The sequence below is a fragment of the Canis aureus genome, chromosome 16 (assembly GCF_053574225.1).
Source record: "Canis aureus isolate CA01 chromosome 16, VMU_Caureus_v.1.0, whole genome shotgun sequence".
NCBI classification, from domain to species: domain Eukaryota; kingdom Metazoa; phylum Chordata; class Mammalia; order Carnivora; family Canidae; genus Canis; species Canis aureus.
In genome coordinates this window covers 45,046,407-45,067,503 of record NC_135626.1, presented here as the reverse complement: position 1 = coordinate 45,067,503, position 21,097 = coordinate 45,046,407, and the positions used below count along the sequence as shown (strand labels likewise).

Sequence of the window (21,097 nt, the reverse complement as noted above, 5' to 3'; positions counted from 1 at the left end):
TAAATAAATAAAAGTTGAAAAAAAATATTAAAAAAAAAGGAGTAAAGGCACTTGGTTTTAGTTGATTTTTTTTTAAAAAGCTATATTATGTAAGAGCCCCAGTAGTTTGTTTTACTTCTAGCATTTATCAGTGTTACATGGGTTCAGATCTGAGCCTACTTTTCTGACTCTAAGAGGCACAAAATCAGTCAAACTCTGCTTTTAATGACACGATCACAGAGTTTCAGTTCGTTTAAGGCAAAAGAGTATTGTGAAAATTTTCTTGTCTTGGTTTTATGTAATCCAACGTTTGTAAAATTTTCCATTTCCCTCTTGACCTCAAGCAGCTCTCACTTGGCAAACTATCCAAATCATAGAATATCCCTCGTTGAAGGAAGATCTCAATGTTTGGCTTGAAAATGTACAGACACCGCAGGTTTGGATTTCTGAAAAGAAAGGGGGGAAAGCCCCAGAGTATAGTTTAAATAGAAGGTTGGAATCCAGTAAAATTGTTGGTGATTCTGGAAAGTCTCAAATCTGTTATCACTGTGTCATGAAAGAGTGAATCAGAACTAGAACAAAGTGGTCATCAATCTTGTCAACATGCAGGAAGTTACTTGAAATCCTGAGGATGCTTCAAAAGCAACCAGCATTGTGGTTTACAAGTACAACAAAGTAGAGAGAATCAACTCTTTACTGAGGTCCTTTGGTAAGGATGTTGGGAATTATTCATTAACCTAAGGAATCAATCGTCAACACTATCTTGTTATTCTTTTCTCCATCATACAAAAAATATACCTAAAAGCATTAAACTAGTAAGTTTTCTGAGATTAAGAGCCAACGTTTAGTAAGGGGTTTTTGTTTTTGTTTTTTTTTGTTTTTGGTTCTAATATTTTACTTGAGTATGGGAGACAATCTCATATGAAGTCCAAATATTTAAAATCTTTAAACTGAAGATAGCTAATAATTGATGAGTATCCAGAAGAATATGGGGATCCTGGGAGAGTGACAAACAACAAACCACAAAAAAGAATACAATAAGAAAGTCCAGCGATAAATCTGATTTTTTTCTGTGTGTCGTTGAGTGATCTTTATCCTCTCATACTTTCACAGCTGCTGATCTTCCAGATGTTCTCTCCCGTGGAGCTCTGTCTTTTATGGGGTATGTGTTCCTTCCATGATAAATCAGTCTTTTCCATTCCCCAAAGCACTGCTCGCTCAAAGCAAGCCATTTTTCTAATCCTCACGCAAACTTTCTTAAATTTAGTACAACTCTTTCAAACATTACACTGAGCAAAACTGATAAAGTTTAAGCCTCGGTGGAAGGCAGAACATGGCTCTCCTCCACTATGGATGCCAAATGGACCAATCTTTCCTCTCAGTCCATCCAATAAAATGCTCCAGCTTGAGTCTTTGAACCCAGGGGAAATGAGATAAAGAAGTAAGGACAGTAGAGACAGTCTTCGTGATGACAATGCTAAGAGTTCAGGAGCAGTGACAACATCGAGAATTGAGTAGTAGTGGCCATTGCTGTTGGTGTCAACAATCTTGTAGTGATGGTCCTGGTACTGTCACCTCGAAATAGATTCCTATGGCCTAACCTCTGATTTCTGACCAGTTTCTGAGACCAGGCATTTAGTTTTTCCAGCATTTCTGTGAGTTCCTAATATCTTTAAAATAAAGGCTTTTACAGCTGCCAGACTTGACTTCAGTTATTTCAACTGAGACTGTTACATAATCTGCAAAACAATTCTTTGGATGAAGCTTTGGCTTGTGAGTGGGACCCTTCTTGAGTTTCTAGGGGTAGCACAAAGCTAGGGATGTACTTATCCTTCCTTGAGTCATTGTATAGGTTAGTTAGCCTATCTCTGCAGAAAGATGACACAGAGAAAAGAACAAATGTGTCAATGTAATTCATTATCTTAATCCAGACTTTTTTTTAAATGAACTTCACTATTTTGGTTAAAGACATTCAGGAGGGCAGAGGGGGATGTGTCTGCCGACTCATGCTGGCTCCACCTGGGAACACTTCAGATTTCGACATCCCTGTGCCTTTTTTCTTCCCACTGAGTTCATTTCTGCATCCCATACACTCTTCCAGAGTCCTCTCTGGAGGGTGAACACCACGTCTTGCCTCATTCTGTGCGCCTATTGAATATATTTTATATGATGCACACCTGTCACTACCTGACCGTCATCTTCTGCTGCTTAGATAGCCATGACTTGTAATAAATGATCCTACCCCTTGTCCCCAGGTGCCCCAAAGGTACCTGAAAACCAGTATTTTTTTAGAAAAGAGGGAGCAGTGGGTCACGGGACAGGGGAAAGCACATGTGTAGACTGTTGGCTGTACGCTTTGGAGATCAGACAATGATTTGGGCAGAGATTATGTTCCAGACATGTGAAGCCTGTGGGGTTTCCTCTTGCTGCTGCCTGAGCTGTGTGTGAGTTCAGGGGCGCATTCAAAGTCCTAGCAAGCTCTCCACTTGTCTTAGGTTTCATGTTTCTGCCAGGCTATCCCAGCATTCATGGGCATGTGGGCAGTCACCTACACGAGGGGAGTTTACCTTCATCTTCCTGTGGCTTGCTGACTCAAAGAAACTCTCCATTAAAATTCTAGCTGCCCTGAATTAAAATTCAGTTCCCTGCTTCTGGCAGTAAAGTGGTGGGCCATCACCGCCAGCTCGAAGCCGAGGTCCCCCCTCTTCTCAGGGGCAATTCTGCAAATTCTGCTCCCTGGCTGTATGCGGGAGGGATGAGAAGATGCCTTGCCTGGAGGTTTCCAGGCAAGAATGCTAAGAAGTCGCCATTGTCCTACCAGGTACAGGATTGTCCTCCTTTGCAGGAGGCAGATGTTCACAATTTGTCATTTTCCATTGATCATTTTCAGGATCTTAAAATGGTTGTTCCCAAGAATTTTGGCCAGTTCTATACTGGTTTTCTTTGATGGAAAATAATCTGCTCTTTGATGCTTTCACTGCAAGTAGTCTCACAACTGCTTTTGGCTTATGAAATGAGAAAAATGAATTTCCACGTGACCTCAAATTCTCACATATCAGTGTTTATGCTCTTTGCACAAGAAAACAAAGTTTTTCTCAATAGAATGTCACCATTATGGAAGTATTTTCTTACCTAACTACAAGGGCGATTTATTTCCCCTTTGTTTTGTGGAATGTTCCAGGTTAATATAGCTCATTCTCCCAGAGGTCTTCTGCAGCTGCAGTATTTCCAAGTGTTCATTTATTGTGAAATCTGTCTGGCTAGATTAGATTAATTCCTTTGAGATAAAGCTACAGCCATGTTTAATGATGAAAAATTATTCCATTCCCTCTTAAACCCATTTGCAGAAATGGCATATCATTTTACATGTGCCTAAATTTTTATTCATCCATTTCCTCCTCCTCCTGTGTGTTTTCTTGGCATTCTAGGTTTTCTTGGTTGTTGTTTCAGTTTTTCTGTTCTTTTACCCTTGCCCTAGTAGTCTGATTGTATTTTGCTTAGGGTAAGCTATCTCAACTCCTTTTATCAGTGTGAGATGGTAAGATAGATAAGTAATAATAAAAGAGACTATTATATTCAATAATTCAGTCCTTTTTTTCTACAATTCTTGGGTGAGATGTGAAACAAACAAAATATAATGATCTTGCCTAATTTGAGGATACATCAACCATCAGCTCAATATCTTTGAACCCCAGTGGAGGGGTTAGAGTTCTAATATCCTCTTAGAACATTACTCAACTTGGATTTTAATTTATAAATGTAATTAAGAATGTAACTAACTTGAGAAAAAATTTAGCTAACTTGACTTGGTAGCATCAAAGGCCTAAATGCAACATGGATCCAGTGGGAAGGGCAGAAAGTCTGGATCCTGGATCCCACATGCTCATGGGGCCTGTGACATTACTACTGTCTCTATAGCTACTTGTTACCGCAACCAAAAGGTAGGGAAACAGTATCTCGCTAAGCCCTTATAAAATTCTTACCCCGAAATTTAGAGCATACAACTGAGCAGCATGGTTTAATAAAAATAAAAACAAAAGCAGTGTTATTTTTGAAGTTTTGGTAATTCGAGGTAACGAGCATGGTGATTTTGAGTGCAGAAACAATGCTAACATAGCTTTATCTTGACTTGGGATATTTGTCCTAATTGCTCTTTCTCACTAGTCTTAAAAGCTCCAGGAGCTTAACAGGCCTTCCCTGGTTCCTTGTATTTAAATTTTTGCAAATATTCGTCCTTCCAGAACTCTGGTAATGGATGATTCTAGGATGATGAAATCTCTAGAGACTGTTATCAGTGGAGAAGACTTGGGCTTAACCAACAACCTCATCCTTCTGCACAAAATGGCAGTCCCTCTAGTCCAGGGTCCTTTAGCACCATTCCTCTCATTCCACAGCTCATTCTTCTCCTTTTCTGTGTTCTTTTCCAACATCTTCTTTCTGCCCTGCTGGGATTTCTTGAAGGAGCCAGCTTCTTCAACTTTATGAAGCACAGAACACAGGTTCTTCATAACATCCCAGTTTTTGAATAGCAGGTATACAGCACAGAGTATCAGATATCTGTGTTCACATAGAAATAGTGATCTCTCTGTATTCATTTTTAAGCCTCTCAGCTCTTCAAAATCCCTCTTCAGGGAAAAAACAAAGGAAATGGCTATTTATAAAGGGACCCACAGAGGCTCCAATAAGCACAGACTTGATATGTCACCGCTTAGACAGCTGCAGCTAAATGCCCAGCTGTTGTGGTTTGCATGTTGTGACAAATCCAAGAACATCCACTGAATGGCCACGAACCATGGCCATGGCCATTATACAAACAATGGGCAAATAATCTTGGGTTCAAGGCTCAGATCTGAAAAAAAAGTGGGCCTGGGAACTTTTTCAGTCTCCCCTTCCCAATCTCCCTCCTTCAGTTCTCTAGGCAGTAAAATAATTATCTCACAGTTCATTGGTCTTGGTCTTCTCCAGATTGGAATGGCAACTGGGTCATCAGTTTCATGACTTCCTATCACTCTATGTGCTTTTTGTTCTCCCTCTTGAAGGCTTGCCATTTACCTCCTTCTTTCTTTAGGACCTCACTTCAAGGACACCTTGAAGTTTTCTCTGCCTCAAACTTAATGCTATCAGGAAGAGCCAAGAGTCAATTACCCTCCTCTGCCACCACTGTGGTTTTAGGTAATTATGTTAGCATGGCATTTATCATATTCTATTTTCATTCTAGAGACACTGGAATAACCATGGGAGCTTTGGAACGAGACCAACTTGGATTCAAATTCCAGCTCTGTCAACCATGTGATTATAGGTGAGTTATTCCAACTGCCAGTAAGTTTCCTTACTGAAGAGTGATAATAATCATCCTTTTAAGGTTGAGCCTGAATAGCTGGTATAGAGTAGTTGATTAATTAACAGAAGTCCTCTTCCTTCTCCTTCCTGATAGCATTTTACTTTACTTGCCATTCCTGTAAGAGTGTCAGTGTTTGGCACATAGGAGCTCATAAATATTCAGTTATTGAAGAAATGAATAAGAAGACTTCTCTAGGAGAGAAGATAATATATGTCATGTATTTTTCATCTGGAAAGAAGCAAACCACCCGTCTCAACTTTGATCTATTTTCCTAGCCATTTATTTTGTGATTTTCATTTGTCATTCAATTTTCAAGTTTTTGGGGGTCTCAGAAGCTCACAGATTGTAATTAGAAGACTCATCTGCTGCTCAAATGACCCATAGCCCTTTGGTCCAGCAATGTTCAGGTTATTTTCAGCCACACACCTTATTTTGAAGTATGAACAATTTGTCTCAGATAATTTTTCCCTTACTCTCACAGATATTCTTCACTTCTCCGAGTATTTACCTGATATTTCCTGAGCATATAGTATGTATTGGTAACTGGGGATACAAAAGACAAATGAGACATAGCCCTTCCCCTTTGTCAAGGAGCAAAATAAACCACTCCAAAATATGTCTCTTTGGCATAGGGATTATTCTGAGCTGCTTATTTTTAAGAAACAGCAGACCCAGGAAAAGCTCTGAAAACCAAGTAGAAGTTACCCCTTGGTAAGGGAAATGTACATTTATAAGGGCAATCTCCCTGTGTCAGGGTGTTTCCCTGGCTGTACTGGGAAGGGGAGGATGATGAAATCTCTAGAAACTGTTATCAGTGGAGAAGACATTGGCTTAACCAACATCCTCACCCTTCTGTACTGTGCTTTCCCGAAAACCTCCCATGCCTGGCTCTCCCCTGCCACCCACCATCTTTTGTTTATTGCTGGAGATGGCACTTAGAGAGATGGCTTGGGCCATTTCAGGGAGTTACTCAGTTTTCCTGGGTATCTCTCACTTGTTCTTTTTTTTTTAAAAAAAAAATCCACCACTGCACTAAAATAAAATTCAAGCTCCCTGTTCAGGCTATGGATCCTCATATGATGTGGCCTCTACCCACTGCTCTGAGACTCCAGCAACATGGAGTCTTTCTGTTCCTTAAACACATCAAGATTGTAAGGGAGTTCAGGACACCCTCTTCCTCAAATGGGCTACTTTGGCATGTGGATTATTTTGAGCTGAAGGCACTTGAAACCCTGTGGGCTCAAAAGGAACTTCTGTCCTTCTTAACCACTCAGAAGAATCTAAATTGGGGGTATTTGGCAGAATAAGGGTTATTAACAGAGATACATTTTATTTGGGGAACGGAAACATCTAATTGTCAAACATCTGCTCTCCTTACCACCCTGTGAAGTGCATTCCTGTCCTCTGAAAATCCCAGATCCATCCTCTCTTCTCCTTAGTTCAGAATGACATATATTCCAAGCCTGTCTTTGGAATTTCCATGTCTATGTGGATTCCCCATATGTACACCTATGAAATTTGATTTTCCCCTGTTATTCTGTCTCACGTCAATTTCATTCTTAGCCCAGCCAGAAGGACCTTTGAAGGGACAGGAAGTTTGGTTCCTCAACAATTATTCCTACCTCAGGACCTCTGCATCTCCTTTTCCCTCTGCCAAAACTTCTTTTCCCTCAGACATTCACATACTTGGCTCCTGACTGACCTGGAGGCCTCAAATGTCTCCTTTTCTAAAATATCACCCAATCTAAAGTAGCTCCCAGTCACGCCCACCATTTGCCCTGCTTTATTGGACAGTTTCATTGCATTCAATAAATTGGACTCCAACATCTATGCTATCCTTTCTTGAGCACTTTCCGGTATTATAGAGGCTGGAAATGTCTCTTCTCCTTCAGTTCAGGGTCACCTCAACCAGGCCAGGAAGTCAGATTTCAACTCAGCAGGATAATAAGAATTCTTGGCACCTTTTATGGTCTGTTTTTCTGACTGGTGGCAGGAGAGCAGCATCGGCCTCTCTAGAACCTGGGTACAAGCTACCTCTCAATCCCCATAGTGAGACTTAGGTCACTCAGGCTTCCAGGGGTTAAGACCTCAACCTTAGAATCTCTATTTAATTTATATGTCATGTATTTTTTTTTTCTTCGAGGTGAGGAGCAGGAAGAAGACATGAATTTTAAATCACCAGGAAAATGTTAGGGACGTTTTGGAATTTATAAAAAGAGTATTAAGCCTCCTCCCTTCAAAATGTTGCATTTCCTTTATGTGACATGATGGTGCTGCTTTAGTTGTTTCTTTAATTCTTTCACAGCTGTGCATGGCCCCCTCGAGTGAAGTAGACAAAGGACGTCTCCTGAGACACTTGAGTCTCACCATATTAAAGTCATTGCATTTTTTTACCCTGATGCCTTTAGCATTCGTTATTCAACATAATGTATTACTTGACCTCTCTGGGATCTTGGAAGACTGTATTTTTTTTTTTTTTGAATTGTGGGAAAATTCTCCCCCACAGTTTTACTTCCACGTCATAGAAAAGGATCTGAAAGTGACATAGATCCAAATAGAAGGAGAGGAAACCAACAAGTGAGCTGGAAAGGGATCAAGCATGGAGACTGGAATAAGATGAAGTTGGGGACAAGGAGACACAAGCCATGACCCCTGACGCTGTACATCTGTAAAATAAAGATATTGGTCCATTAGCTGGGGTATTGTTTCTACCATGCTAGTCAATCTACTATTTTTTTTAAAGATTTTATTTATTTGAGAGAGAGAGCACAAGCAGGGGGAGTAGCAGAGGGAGAGGCAGATTCCCCACTGAGCAGGGAACCCCACATGGGGCTCGATCACAGGACCCTGAGATCATGACCTGAGCTAAAGGCAGATGCTTAACTGACTGAGCCACCCAGGTGCCCTAATCAATGACTTTAATTGAATGTTTCCTTAAATGCTATTTTGTTGGTTCTCTACACAACCAAAGGAAAGGCAAAACAAACAAAAAACCAGAAAAAGTTAGAAAAATATTATAGGACACAAGTGAGATGAGACAAAAAGAATGGATAGAGAAAGATTGACCATAAGGAGCAAAATGAGTTATTTTTAGCCCAGCAACGCTCTGTGCCTTCAGTGGCCTGCAGATATAATGGGCTGTTACAGGTTGGGGGTAAAATCTGCCGAGCTAGTCTGTGATTTTAATTTCAGGTTTCCTCACTGGCCTCAGAAAATGTCAACCTCCCCCATGTGGTCATCAACCATTTCATAGTTCACCATATTGAGTGCAGCACCATGTCTGCGATATAGCAGATGTCCTTGGCAGGTGTATCAAGTGAAGCCAATGCCAGACAATGGTCCCACAGGAAGCCATGTGAAGACTTGGTAGGCTTTTCCTTGCAGGAGAGAAAGTACAAAAATTAAGCTTAGGTTTGACACCATTGTCACTTTCATTTGTCCAAAGACCTGGTTGTTTGGAGGGTTAAGGCTGGTTCGATTCACAGGCCGAGTAAAAAAGCTACTTGGTGCTAAAATTCTGCTACCTTCAAGAGGTGTCTCCCACTGACCTCCCAGATAACTTCAAATGAAACAGAGCTAGTTTGTATTATTCCTTTGGGTTGTGATACGATGTCTTCTACGACTTTGTTTGTTTCGCCTTTCCTTTGGTTGTGTAGAGTTAGTATTCAAGGGAAAGATTCAACTAGCAAATTGATTGGCATGGTAGAAATGACACCCCAGCTAATGGACCCATATCTTTATTTTTCAATCAACTGTATAATGTCAAGGAGGCATGGCTTGTGTCTGAAAATAAGTCTGTTCGGTGTTATTATTTATAGATACCTCAGCTGGCCCTTAGAAAATGTGGTGAAGCAGGTGCATGTTGATGTATCCTTGAGAACTGAGGGCCTATGGATGAGAGGGAGCCTTTCGGGATGTGTGGTTGTGGGGACAGCTTCTTGGAGACACCGGACACTGGTGACAGCGAACGGCAGCTGGCTCTGTTACTGCGTTTGTCACTTTGGGTTGTCATGGTAACCCTATGCGTTGGGTACCACTACCTCTGAGATGGGCACCGGTAGCTCCATATTGTGAATGGTAAACTAGGTGTGCACAGGTCGGGAATGGTAGACCCCAGATTGAATTCAGGCCAACCTGTAAACCTCTGAGTCACACAGCAATAGTCACAGAAGGCAAGAACTGAGTTTTGCCTTCTTAGCTTTTTACTCTTGTTTTTATTTTAAGCTCTGTGGCCCAACCACACAAACTCTAAACCGAGGTTGGGTGATGGCCCAGGGAGACTGAAGGAATGACCCAAGGAGATGGAGATGTAGGTTTACTGGGGGTGGGGGGCTTATGTACTGGGCATCCAGGGGCAGCAAGTGGACAAAGTATCCACTGTGTGGACCCATGTGTAGTGAGGTTTTATAGCCTATCAACTGGCTTTGCAACTACTTGTAGCTTCTCTCCTTCTTGCAGGGCCAGTGTTCTAAGGAGAGCAAAATCTGCTATCTGGATAATTCTCTTACAAAGGAGGTGCTCCAGGTTGGCCACCCTCGGGGCCCCTGACCTGGAATGCTGAATAGCATGTTCTTCAGGACATTCTGCTTGAGGGGAATACAGAGGGAGGACAGGATCCCTACCTTCTCAAGGTAGTGACTGGAGCGGCATTCAGGGGGTGCTGTGCTTGCACAAACCAGCCTTCTGACACATACCACACACCAGCACCCGATGAGCAAATGGACCTTGGGAAGAGGCTGTGGGAAGGGTTATCTAGAACAGAATTTTCTAGGCTGCTCAAATTTACTGGAGTCTGACAGGGTCAGGGATTCCAGAGGGAAAAAAGGATACGGAAAGACTGATCAGAGAGTCATTTCCCCAACTCAGAAAATCTTGTTTAACTACATGTTCTGCTTGATAATCACATGCAGTGATTTTTTAGAAACATTGTTCTAGGAAATATCTCTGTTTGCCACCACCCTTAACTTCTTCAATCATGGTGTGGTGTTTTTTCTTTCTTTACATTTGGTAATATGTTGATTAAGGCAACAAACGAGCTCTCACATGATCAATTTTTTCTTTTTCTTTTTTTCTTGAGCAATTTTTTTCAATTTGATTTCAATGAATTTGTGAATATGGAGGCCACTTAGTCAAGAAAAAGACACATGAAAATACTTGAAATAGAAAATGTATTTCAAAACTGCACATATGAGATTCATATTCCCCACCAACTCGGTCAATTGACTTGTTACTACATGTATCAACATTCTTAGATCAAGTGGCAAATAGCCACGAAATATCAATTACAAAAACAGGCAACTCTAAAGCCTTGTTTTTAAAATTCAATGAATGTGGGACTTCACTGATTTATGAAAATTTAAGAACTACAATAAATTCTGAATGGCAACTATCTCAATGCTATTGACAGTGTTACCAGTGGATATGTTTTCAAATATATAGACATCGGATATTATGACCAAAAATGGTTTAATATTTTTAGCCATAAGAGTATATATGAAAATCTATTTCAAAAAGTATGATGCTTTTGACATGGTCACTTAAAATTCTTACTAAAATATCAGCTCACAAAGTATAAAACTGGTAGAAGAATAAATGCATGGACTTCTCAGTCTAGATTAGAGAAAAGAATTTCAAGGTTCTGCTAAAAAATTAAACAAGATGTACTTATCATACTCAGAAAATGAAACAATTTCATAAAAGTGAATTTATTCGATATTGTACAAAAAAGTAGAATCAAGGTGACCTGCAAAGACACAGAGGCGATGACTGGGAGGTGGGCTCAGCCACATGCCTCTGTTCATGTGGTGGCTGCAATGGCCCTGCCCTTGCTCTTCCTCTCCACCGCAGGAAGAATCATGTTGGGTTTATAATATACTTTCTAAAAATATGACATTGATGCTATAAAAATAAATGTCTTAAAAAATAACCACAGGTTTGAACGGAAACATAAAGTATTTGGGGCTTCCAGGGTCTCTCTGTGGGAGGAGCTTGGGGCTTCAAGGGTCTTCCTGTGGGAGGAGCTTCCACTTCACTGAAAGGTCAGGTTCTTCATCGAAGTCATCCAGCTCCTGCTCCTTGGAGAGCTCCAGGAAAACCTGAGAGGGGCAAGACAGAGAGAGACGGAGATGTCACATTGCCCCCTGTAGCTCCAAGTGAGTGCAAGGTGCATGCACATGTTGTACATGGATGTTCCACGGATGACACAGGGTCCCTACCGCTGACCCACCTGCTCCAGGGTGGACTGGGAGAGGCTGTACTCCTCCAAATCGAAGCTCTGTTTAACTGCAGAAGGACGGACATATGTTAGGAGTTCATCTACTATTATTATTATTTTTTTATATCCAGACGGTCTTAGAACTCAGCATGCCATACAAACAGCAAGTTTCAAAAACATCTTACATAAAAAAGTTTCGATAAAAATGGTCCTGATTTAAGTACAGCGTGCAGTTCAAAAAAGAGCTGTGCATTCACTTGGGTTTGGGGAGAAAAGTACATTTAAAGAGGAAACGGTGCTGAAAAGGTTTCCTTCCCTGGATGTGAGTCAGTGTTTTTGCACATGCAGCACAAGAAGAGGTAGAAGGTAGATGCATTTTGCAAAGGGAAGCCTCAGATTATGGAGAAAGATGCCTGAGGTTTCCTAGGGAACAGATAGCTTTTGTGACCCTCTTCCTGCTGTGACAGCTTGGTCCTAACTTGAGTCGAAAGCCTTTCTCCTTGACCAGAATAGATGGGAAGGCTCCTGGTTCTAGAAGACTCTTTGTACCCCTGCTAATAGTCTTCATGATCATAGTGATACCCCCTTTTTGTTCTCTGCACCAAGCACCCCAACCTTCTGGACCACGTGGTCCCAAAAGCACTCCCAGATTGGCACTGTGGCCAGTACCAGCCCAGTACCATTGGTGACATATTTCCAGGCTGCTGCCCTCCTATCAGGGCTGTGACTACCCTTCTCTAGGGAAGGTGACAAGCAAGCAAAAAAAAAGAGCTGTGACAATGAAAAGAGCATAGGGAGGAAGTTTCAGCCAGCACAATTCAGAGAGGTGGAGTTCATGACCTCGGGGGGGCAGGAAATCATGGGGCGGTGATGGTGGATGTGGTGAGGTCAGTGGTGAAGCACAACAGACACACACAGAGATTGTTTTCATGACCAGACAGGAGGCCAGTTTCTTAATACATAGCCTAAGGCCATAAAATAATATGCAAGGCCCTATAAAATTAAATTGTAAATATGCATCACACCTTAGTGTTCCCAAAGAAAGTATCCTCCTTGAATGTATACACAACTGAATTTTTAAAAAAGATTTTATGTATTTATTCATGAGAGACACAGAGAGAGAGGCAGAGATACAGGCAGAGGGAGAAGCAGGCTCCATGCAGGGAGCCCGATGTGGGACTTGATCCCATGACCCCGAGATCACAACCTGAGCCAAAGGCAGACACTCAACCACTGATCCACCCAGATGCTCTTTTGTTTTTTGTTTTTTTTAAAGACACAACTGAATTTTGACCTAGGTTCTCCATATATATTATGGATAAACACATGGGTAAAACCCCACAAAGCAGAAGTAAAATCACTTCCATTAACCCCCATCCCCCAACACACACAGAATGCCTCCACTTCTTTGATTCTGTGCCCCTAAAATTCAATTGGGGATTTTTAATTTTAAAAATTAACACCTTAGAGGCTCCAGAGTGGTACAGTTAAACACCCGACTCTTGATTTCGGCTCAGGTCAGGATCTCAGGGTTGTGAGATCGAGCCCCGAGCCAGGCTCCACACTCAGCGGGGAGTCTGCTTGGGATTCTCTCTCTCCCTCTGCCCCTCCCTCTTGCTCAGGTGCTCTCTCTCTTCAAATAAATACATAAAATCTTTAAAATGAACCCTTAGCTCACATTCCCTTTGCATCAGGTCGATGGACTAGTCTATGACTTGGGATGACCTGCTTCCTGGGATCTCATTTCAAAGTTTATGACTCTTACCCCTCTCTAATGTGAAGAAAGCTTGCGCTAAAGGTCGTACGTCTTCCATTGGCAGTTTATAGACCATCACAGGAGAGTACCTGCGGGGAGAGGGGCGGGGCTGAGGCTGAGACCACCTGTGCAGGTGCAGGCTGGCTGCGGCCCTGTCTCTGGTCGTTATCCTCATCAATAAGAGGCAGCATGGTGCAGGCAAAATGCCTGGGGGGAGGCTGTTCACAAGGAGAACTGGGGGAGGACCGGGGGAGGCTCAGGTCCTTGGTTCCTGGGATGGGGAGGGCAGGTGCAGTGCAGAGGAAACGTGCACATCTGCCAAAGCCACCTGCCACCTCATCTTTCCAGCTGGGCACTTGGCTCCTCCAACTTCATCTTCCAGGCTGGGACCGATGCCACGTAGTTTCTTCAAGTCGCCCAACTCAGGTGGGGACTTGGTCTTTTCTCTAGAGAACTCTTGCCTCTCCAACCTTCCCCATGCTCCTCAAAGTGCTTTCCTAATTAGGATGATATAACTGAGTCTCTGATGAGGCGCCTAGAAATTGCCAGGAATTAAGCACCAAATAATGCTCAGCCACAATTTTTTAAAAGATAATTTGTCTCCCAGATTAACGTTTGTCTTTTTAGCATTTGAAAACCAAGAAGATTTAGATTTCATTTCTGAAGATGCGATTTTCTCTATTTATGGGGGCGATCATTCTCATCTATTCTATTCATTCCCTGTGCCTTTATGACCTATTTCTATTCAGTCATGGGCTGCACACTGAGGAATGGCATTTGCTTTGATATCTATACTCCAGTGTAGAAATATATTTTCCCACTGTATCATTTTTTTAATAAATTTATTTTTTATTGGTGTTCAATTTACCAACATACAGAATAACATCCAGTGCTCATCCCGTCAAGTGCCCCCCTCAGTGCCCATCACCCATTCACCCCCACCCCCCGCCCTCCTCCCCTTCCACCACCCCTAGTTCGTTTCCCAGAGTTAGGAGTCTTTATGTTCTGTCTCCCTTTCTGATATTTCCCACACATTTCTTCTCCCTTCCCTTATATTCCCTTTCACCATTATTTATATTCCCCAAATGAATGAGAACATACACTGTTTGTCCTTTTCTGATTGTATAATTATGACTTATTATTACCTTTTCCTATCTGGTTCCTCCCCTACCTCCTAAATCATCTGTCTTCTAGGTAAATTCTAGGTATTAAAAATGACCCTAAAGTTACCCTTTGATTTTTTTACTATTTTCCTGAGAGCTCTTCCATTACCATAGTGTTAACAGATTTGAAATAAAGTAATTATATTCTACTTATGCCACCTGTTAGCTCTGTTATGGTAACTTATCAGTTTCCTATTCTAAAAGATAACAATCAATTCCATTTCTTATGATCTTGTCGTGGCCAGACTCTCACAGTACCTTTTGGAAACCATCTGATTTTTCACTGGAACAACAGTGTCTACCTTGGAAAGACTCATTGCGGATTCAATAAGCCAGCACAACACCAGGACGGTATCTGGCACATAGTAGGACCATGACACAGGCTATGTCTGATTTTCCATCAACTCTTCTCTTTTCTAAATTAAGTTTCTGCGGTGGCCAACAAATAATGTCTTGCAAGTTTCCTTTTGGGCTAAGTATGGACTCTCAATCACCACAAATCAGTGAAACCAGTGAGGAAAAGGTGACATTTGGTATCAGATCCAAACCAGCAAGCATCTTTACCTTTTCTGCTGAGCCGCCTGGGGGAAAGCCCTCAGAATTTCCTGATGGAGACTTTCCCTTTGCTCAGGGGTCTTCACCTTCATCTCCAGGTAGTAATTCTTGCCAAATTTACTCTTCAGGTGTTGGATGGAACCGATACATCTGGAAGTCAGAGGTGGATGAGGTGGTCACAGTAAGGGGAAGGAGACAGGGAACACAATGTTTGAGACTCTTGACTTGCCGCTAGGGTTGTCTCAAGGGCCTTGGTGTTAGCCTCAGGTGCAGTAGCTAGAGATCTACTGTCCGCAAGCTCCCCCAGCCGTGCACCTGGAGCCCAAGTGTGGGTGGGGACAGGCACCCACCTCAGCTTTCCAGACACCATGATGGCCACACGGTCACACACGGCCTCGGCCTCTGCCATGTAGTGGGTGGTCAAGAGGGCGCCCCTCTCTGTGTTTTTAAAGGTGGCCCGGATCGCCTGCCTGAATCGTCAAAAGACTATTTGCAATTAAGAAAGCCTTCTAATTAATCATAAATGGGCAAAAAAATAAAAAAAACAATATTAAATGGGCAGAGAAAAGAATTTTTAACTGGCATGCCTGTGAGCAATTAACAAAAGGAGCATAAGCAAGGGAGGAATCCTGGAGGGGGCAGGTGGGGTCAGGAAGGGGGAGCCGGGTGAGGGCTGGTGAAGGGGAGGCTGGCAGTGGACGAGGAGCAAGGCACAGACAACAGCGTTTCTCACGAGGCTGGGGTTGAAAGAGAAATGCTGAGCAAGAGACTGCGTATGAAGAGGCTGTGCCAAGGAACGGAGAGCTAGAATCCAACAGCAGAGGTGTCACCACCTCGTAGGAGAAGATAAATGCAGAATAAATACTCGAGACAACATCCAGAACCCACCCCAACCTTTACAACCTAATGGGCATGACCATTCATTCCCCTCCGGCCGGGGCCCTGGACACCGTGACTGTGGCCCAGAGATGCGCCACCACTACCTGAAAGATCGGTGGGACAGTGTGTCTGGGTCCTGCTGATGTTTGTTCTCTCTCCAATGATGAAATAGTATCAGGGGAAAGGTTTGGGTTTTGGTTTGCAAAATACCGGTGTTACTAACCATAGGGAGAGGTGTTGCCCCTGCCCCCCCGCCCAACACTAAGAAAGAGTGTAAGGGACCATTTTTGCACAAGTAGGACAATTCACAGATGCCCTGACTAGGTAGCGGTCCTCACCACATTTGCTGCTGCCCCTCGGGGTCCATGCCCGTGGACGGCTCGTCCAGAAGCACCACGGATGGGTTTCCCAGGATGCTCAGTGCAAAGCACAGCTGGAACGAGAGGAACAGTGTGTCTGGCACCGACAGGCAGGGTGCGCAGAGTAACACTGAGTCTCCCCTCTTACCTTCCTCTTTATTCCCTCGGATAAGGTCTTCACGGGCAGCTTCAGCTGGTCCTGCAGCTTGAGCGCATCTGCCAACCTGAAGCAAATATAATTCCACTAAGGAAGTGGGTAGGAGGACAGGTCACCCAGTTAGAGGGATGGGGAGCAGAGCTCAGAAATGCACTTTGGAAAACAGATGCCAGGCAATCTTTTTCCTTTTTTTAAAGATTTTGTTTATTTATTTATTTATTTATTTATTTATTTATTTATTTATTTATTTGAGAGAGAGAGAGAGCAGGAGCATGGGGGAGACGCAGAGGGAGAGGGAGAAGCAGACTCCCTGCTGAGCAGGGAGCCCAAGGCAGGGCTCGATCCCCAGGTCCCAGATCATGACCCGAGCAGACACACAACCCACTGAGCCACCCAGGTGCCCCAATGCCAGGCAACCTTAAACTGGCTGGTCTGATCCTTCCAGATAGACACTTTTCCCTTTTAAAAGAATATCATAAGCCCCTATCATGATTTCTAAACAACTGTTCTAGGATGAATAGTTTATACTTAAATTTTAGTATTTTTGATAACTTTCCCCAATGGTTACTATTTTGATATTTAACATGAGAAGAAAATGAACACTTGGAAATCCGGGAAACCAGGTTCTAGTAGGGAGTCTACTCAGTGTGGTCTGATCTGGGTCAGGGTTCAGAGTCTCCTGTCCTGAACTGATAGTGAAGTTCCTCACTCCCAACCCTCTCCCGCCCCTGTAGAACAGAAAAGGTGTGGCTCCCACCTACCTGGAGATGGTGACTGCCGCGTCTGCCTTCTTCAGCCCTTTTACAGCAGCAAACACCTCCAGGTGTTCCTTCACAGTCAGGTTGGGCCACAGCACATTCTCCTGGGGACAGTAACCCAGGAAGCCCAGAGAGCCGTCCCCGCTGCTCCCTTTTAGTAGCACCTGCAGAGAAAAGTTCACTCTCAGAGCCTGCCCTTGGGGTTTGTTTTTCCTGCATTTCTCAATGCCCTCTTTCTCTTTACCAAACCTAGAACAACTAGAGACTCTCTAGGTCCTAACTAAGTTGAATAACCTGTAATCATTCCACGTTGGAGAGATGTTGTCAGAGAGTAAACCCATGAGCGACCACTGTGTGCACCACCTAATCTAAGCTGAAAAATCAAATATCTCACAAATATCATGGCCAACAGTTTATATCCAATTTTTCTCATCATAGTCAGAAAATAAGTATATGAATTTATGAATTTAAGTACTTGCTATTGAACACACTCAGTGATCACATGTTCTTTGAGTACGTAACAAATGTTGTGCTGTCTGCTTTGGATACATGGGGGAATGGAAGGCCTAGCACCCTTGTTTCTTGGGTGTTTTCGTTCTACCGAGTGAACTGGGCAATAAACAAGAAGAAAAATGAGCTACTGGAATAAATGGTGCTATAAAGGAAGTAAGTCAGGATACTGAGGAGAGGACTAACAGGGAAGGTGACTGGGTAGGATGATTACAGAAAGACCCTCTGCTGAGGGACCACAGAATGGAAGACCGAGAGGGCATATGCCATGGAAGAGTCCAGACGAAAGGAATTTGGAGCAGAGTCAAGAACCAGAGCAAAGCCCTGTGCCATGATGAGGCTGGATGTGTCCTCAGACCCGAGGCACAGCTGGGGGCCAGGTGCAGAAAGAGGGAGGGACGTGACCAAGGCCCCTTTGGACGAGCCAGCAGGGTGGAGAGAGGGGGTCCTTCAGCCTCAGTGCAGCAAGAGGTTGTTGAAAATAAGTAGGACAATGGCATTGTTTATAAATAAAGATCACACGGGCTGATCCAATTAAAGCTAATTTCATGACACCCAAACAGTTCAGTTTGTTAACTCAGATCTTACTTAACCTTTTAAAATATTTCATTTCATCGAAAGATGAATGGATAAAGATGTGGTCTATGTATACAATGGAATATTCTTCAGCCGTTAGAAATGACAAAACCCACCATTTGCTTCGATGTGAATGGCCCTAGAGGGTATTATGCTGAGTGAAGTAAGTCAATCAGAAAAGGACAAACATTATATGGTCTCATTCATTTGGGGAATATAAACATTGGTGAAAGGGAGTAAAGGGAAAGGAGTTCCACTCCTTTTCATGAGTGAAAATATCAGTGAGGGTGACAAAACATGAGAGACACTTAACTCTAGGAAATGAACAAGGGGTAGTGAGGGGAGGTGGGCGGGGGGTTGGAGTGGCTGATGAGGGGACACTTGGCGGGATGAGCACTGGGTGTTATGCTATATGTTGGCAAATTGAACTCCAATAAAAATAAACAAATTAAAAAATAAAATATCTGGAAGGATAAAAAAAATAAAATATTTCATTACCATATACCTATGAACAGATACTACCTCCTTTTTAGCCCATGCTTAATGAGGAATGGTCTCCACAAAACTAAGGAGTCCAGTTAGGGTTGAGCGAGCCACCAACACTCCTGAGTGGCCTCATTCACAAACACATGATCTCATCTTGGCTTTGGAGGGATTGTGAATCTTTGTTTTCTCCTCCCTCTTTGCTGGGATATTCATCAATCCCATTCCTGGAGGTCCTTTCCCTTTTGGGCTGTGTGGTGCCTTATATTCCATTCTCCACAATCCCTGTACATCCTTTCCAAAGGAGCTCTTAAGGTTTTCTATTTTCCACCATAGTTTTTTTGGGGAAATGTGTTCTCTATACCTCGTGTTGTCTCTCTCTTTGATAAAACTGAGCTCTTTTTCTTGTGTCTGGCCACCTTACACAGTTCAGTTCCATGTACAATTCAAGTTGACTTCACATCACTTTTGCTCAATTTTGAGTCAATCCTTGAGAACTCTCCCAAGAAACAGTGTATTTCTACAAAAATATGTCTCAGGATCCAAGCACTTTGTGAAGGACAATGAATATAATTGCTTACAAAGGTTTTTTTTAAATTAAAAAAAAAGATTTTATTTATTCATTCATGAGAGACACAGAGAGAGAGGCAGAGACACAGACAGAGGCAGAAGCAGGCTCCATGCAGGGAGCCTGATGTGGAACTCGATCCTGGGTCCCCAGGATCACGCCCTGGGCTGAAGGTGGCGCTAAACCGCTGAGCCACCAGGGCTGCCTTTTTTTTTTTTTTTTTTAAACATTTTAATCTCAGATGAAAGCATTACATACTGGGAAGACAATGTTCATTGAAACTGCTAATCCTGTGTGTCAACTATACTTCAATTAAAAAAAATAAGAAAGCAAATTGTAATGTGTTACACTGTACTCACTGTTAATAAATGGAAGCAAACAGTTGGCAAGAAAATAAAAGTGCAAATCCATCTGTTTCATGGTACTATATATTTTTTTAAGATTTTATTTATTTATTCATGAGAGACACACAGAGAGAGGCAGAGACACAGGCAGTGGGAGAAGCAGACTCCCTGCAAGGAGCCCAATGCAGGACTCGATCCCAGATCCCAGGATCATGCCCTGAGTCAAAGGCAGACACTCAACCACTGAGCCATCCAGGTGTCCCATGCTTCATGGTACTATAAATAAGACTTATAGATTCTGATAATGATTTCTGATCTGATACAGGATATTCCCTCTAAATGTCTCTGAAGGCATAAGTAATTATTCCCTGCCAGCGATAAATTTTCCCATGTATTATCATGTTAATTCATGAATGTATTATTCTGCTACTTGAACTACTTCAGTCATCTAACGATTAAATGAGATTTGCTGTTTACTAAGTTTTCACAGTTTAAGTTTTTTCTGAGCACCATGAGATAGCATATTCTCCACAGAATTCACCTACCTGTCCAGCAGTTGGTTTTGTGTCTCCAGTTATCACCTGAATGGATGTACTTTTACCAGCTCCGTTGTGTCCTAATAATCCTAAAACCTCACCTGAAAAAAAGTTGGTTACACTTAATATTAATTGACTCTAATAATAAAATTAAGAATAAAAAAGTCTCAAGTCTTGCTATGTGACAAGTGTTGTGCCATGTGCCTTAAATACAGTATCTCCTTTACTTGTCATAAGTTGTTATCATAATCCCTTTTTACATTTTGGGGACAGCTTTCAGAGATGAGGTTGGCTGCCCAAAGTCACGCTGATAGGAAGGGGTAAAGCCTCTCTTGGAAGCCAGTGTGTCAGGCTCTGTCTCCTATGACCCTAAGGATGTGTGATAATACCACAAAATGAGGTCATCTCAAACCTGCTGGTCAAGCCTTCAGACTGTGCTGGCACAACCCCACTTAGCTCTCTCGTGAAATATAACAAACTACTAGCAAATCAATCAGGCTCGTTAAATAGAAATGTCATGGCTTCCGTGGTCTGTTTTCATAGAATGCTTATGGTTTCCGTGTAGAGGTGACTCCGCCCCATCTATAGGGGGAGTTAAGTTAATTTTACTTAGAAAAGGGACCCGTCAAAGGAGCTGTCAAGGTCACCCGCTGATGGGTCTGTGTGTGAAACCACAAGATGTACAGAACAATTCTCCTCAAGAACCATAAAACTGATGAGGGCCCCAAGCCAACAGGGGAAGAGCTATGGGGTGGGGGTGGGGGAGCAGTCAAACCTTTTCTAACACAGAAAGAGACATTTCTTGTGGCTATTTTCTTCTTCCTCTTGGAAGAGCAGTATTTTCTCTTTCCTGAATACTCTTTGCGAAGACAGCTGGCAATAATGACTGGTTTCTGTAAATGACAAGTAAATCACATTA

At 42.6% G+C, this 21,097-nt stretch overlaps 1 protein-coding gene across 7 annotated transcripts in view; it reads right to left on the bottom strand.

Moving 5' to 3' along the window:
• Positions 1-11,009: 11,009 nt before the first annotated feature.
• The window catches only part of ABCA8 (ATP binding cassette subfamily A member 8), a 76,550-nt gene continuing 66,462 nt past the window's right edge, over positions 11,010-21,097 (bottom strand). For 5 of the 7 annotated variants that reach the window (XM_077853669.1, XM_077853670.1, XM_077853667.1 and 2 more), the window contains 10 exons: positions 20,954-21,071; positions 20,188-20,279; positions 17,165-17,325; positions 16,395-16,470; positions 16,226-16,320; positions 15,359-15,478; positions 15,018-15,158; positions 13,300-13,379; positions 11,547-11,602; positions 11,010-11,415 (listed from right to left, as the gene is read on the bottom strand). In XM_077853669.1, coding sequence (XP_077709795.1) covers positions 11,317-11,415; positions 11,547-11,602; positions 13,300-13,379; positions 15,018-15,158; positions 15,359-15,478; positions 16,226-16,320; positions 16,395-16,470; positions 17,165-17,325; positions 20,188-20,279; positions 20,954-21,071 — 1,038 coding nt within the window. In that variant the 3' untranslated portion in view covers positions 11,010-11,316. Of the gene's footprint in view, positions 11,416-11,546; positions 11,603-13,299; positions 13,380-15,017; positions 15,159-15,358; positions 15,479-16,225; positions 16,321-16,394; positions 16,471-17,164; positions 17,326-20,187; positions 20,280-20,953; positions 21,072-21,097 lie in introns of those variants that run through there. The other 2 variants (XR_013354727.1, XM_077853672.1) reach the window with 2 other exon arrangements.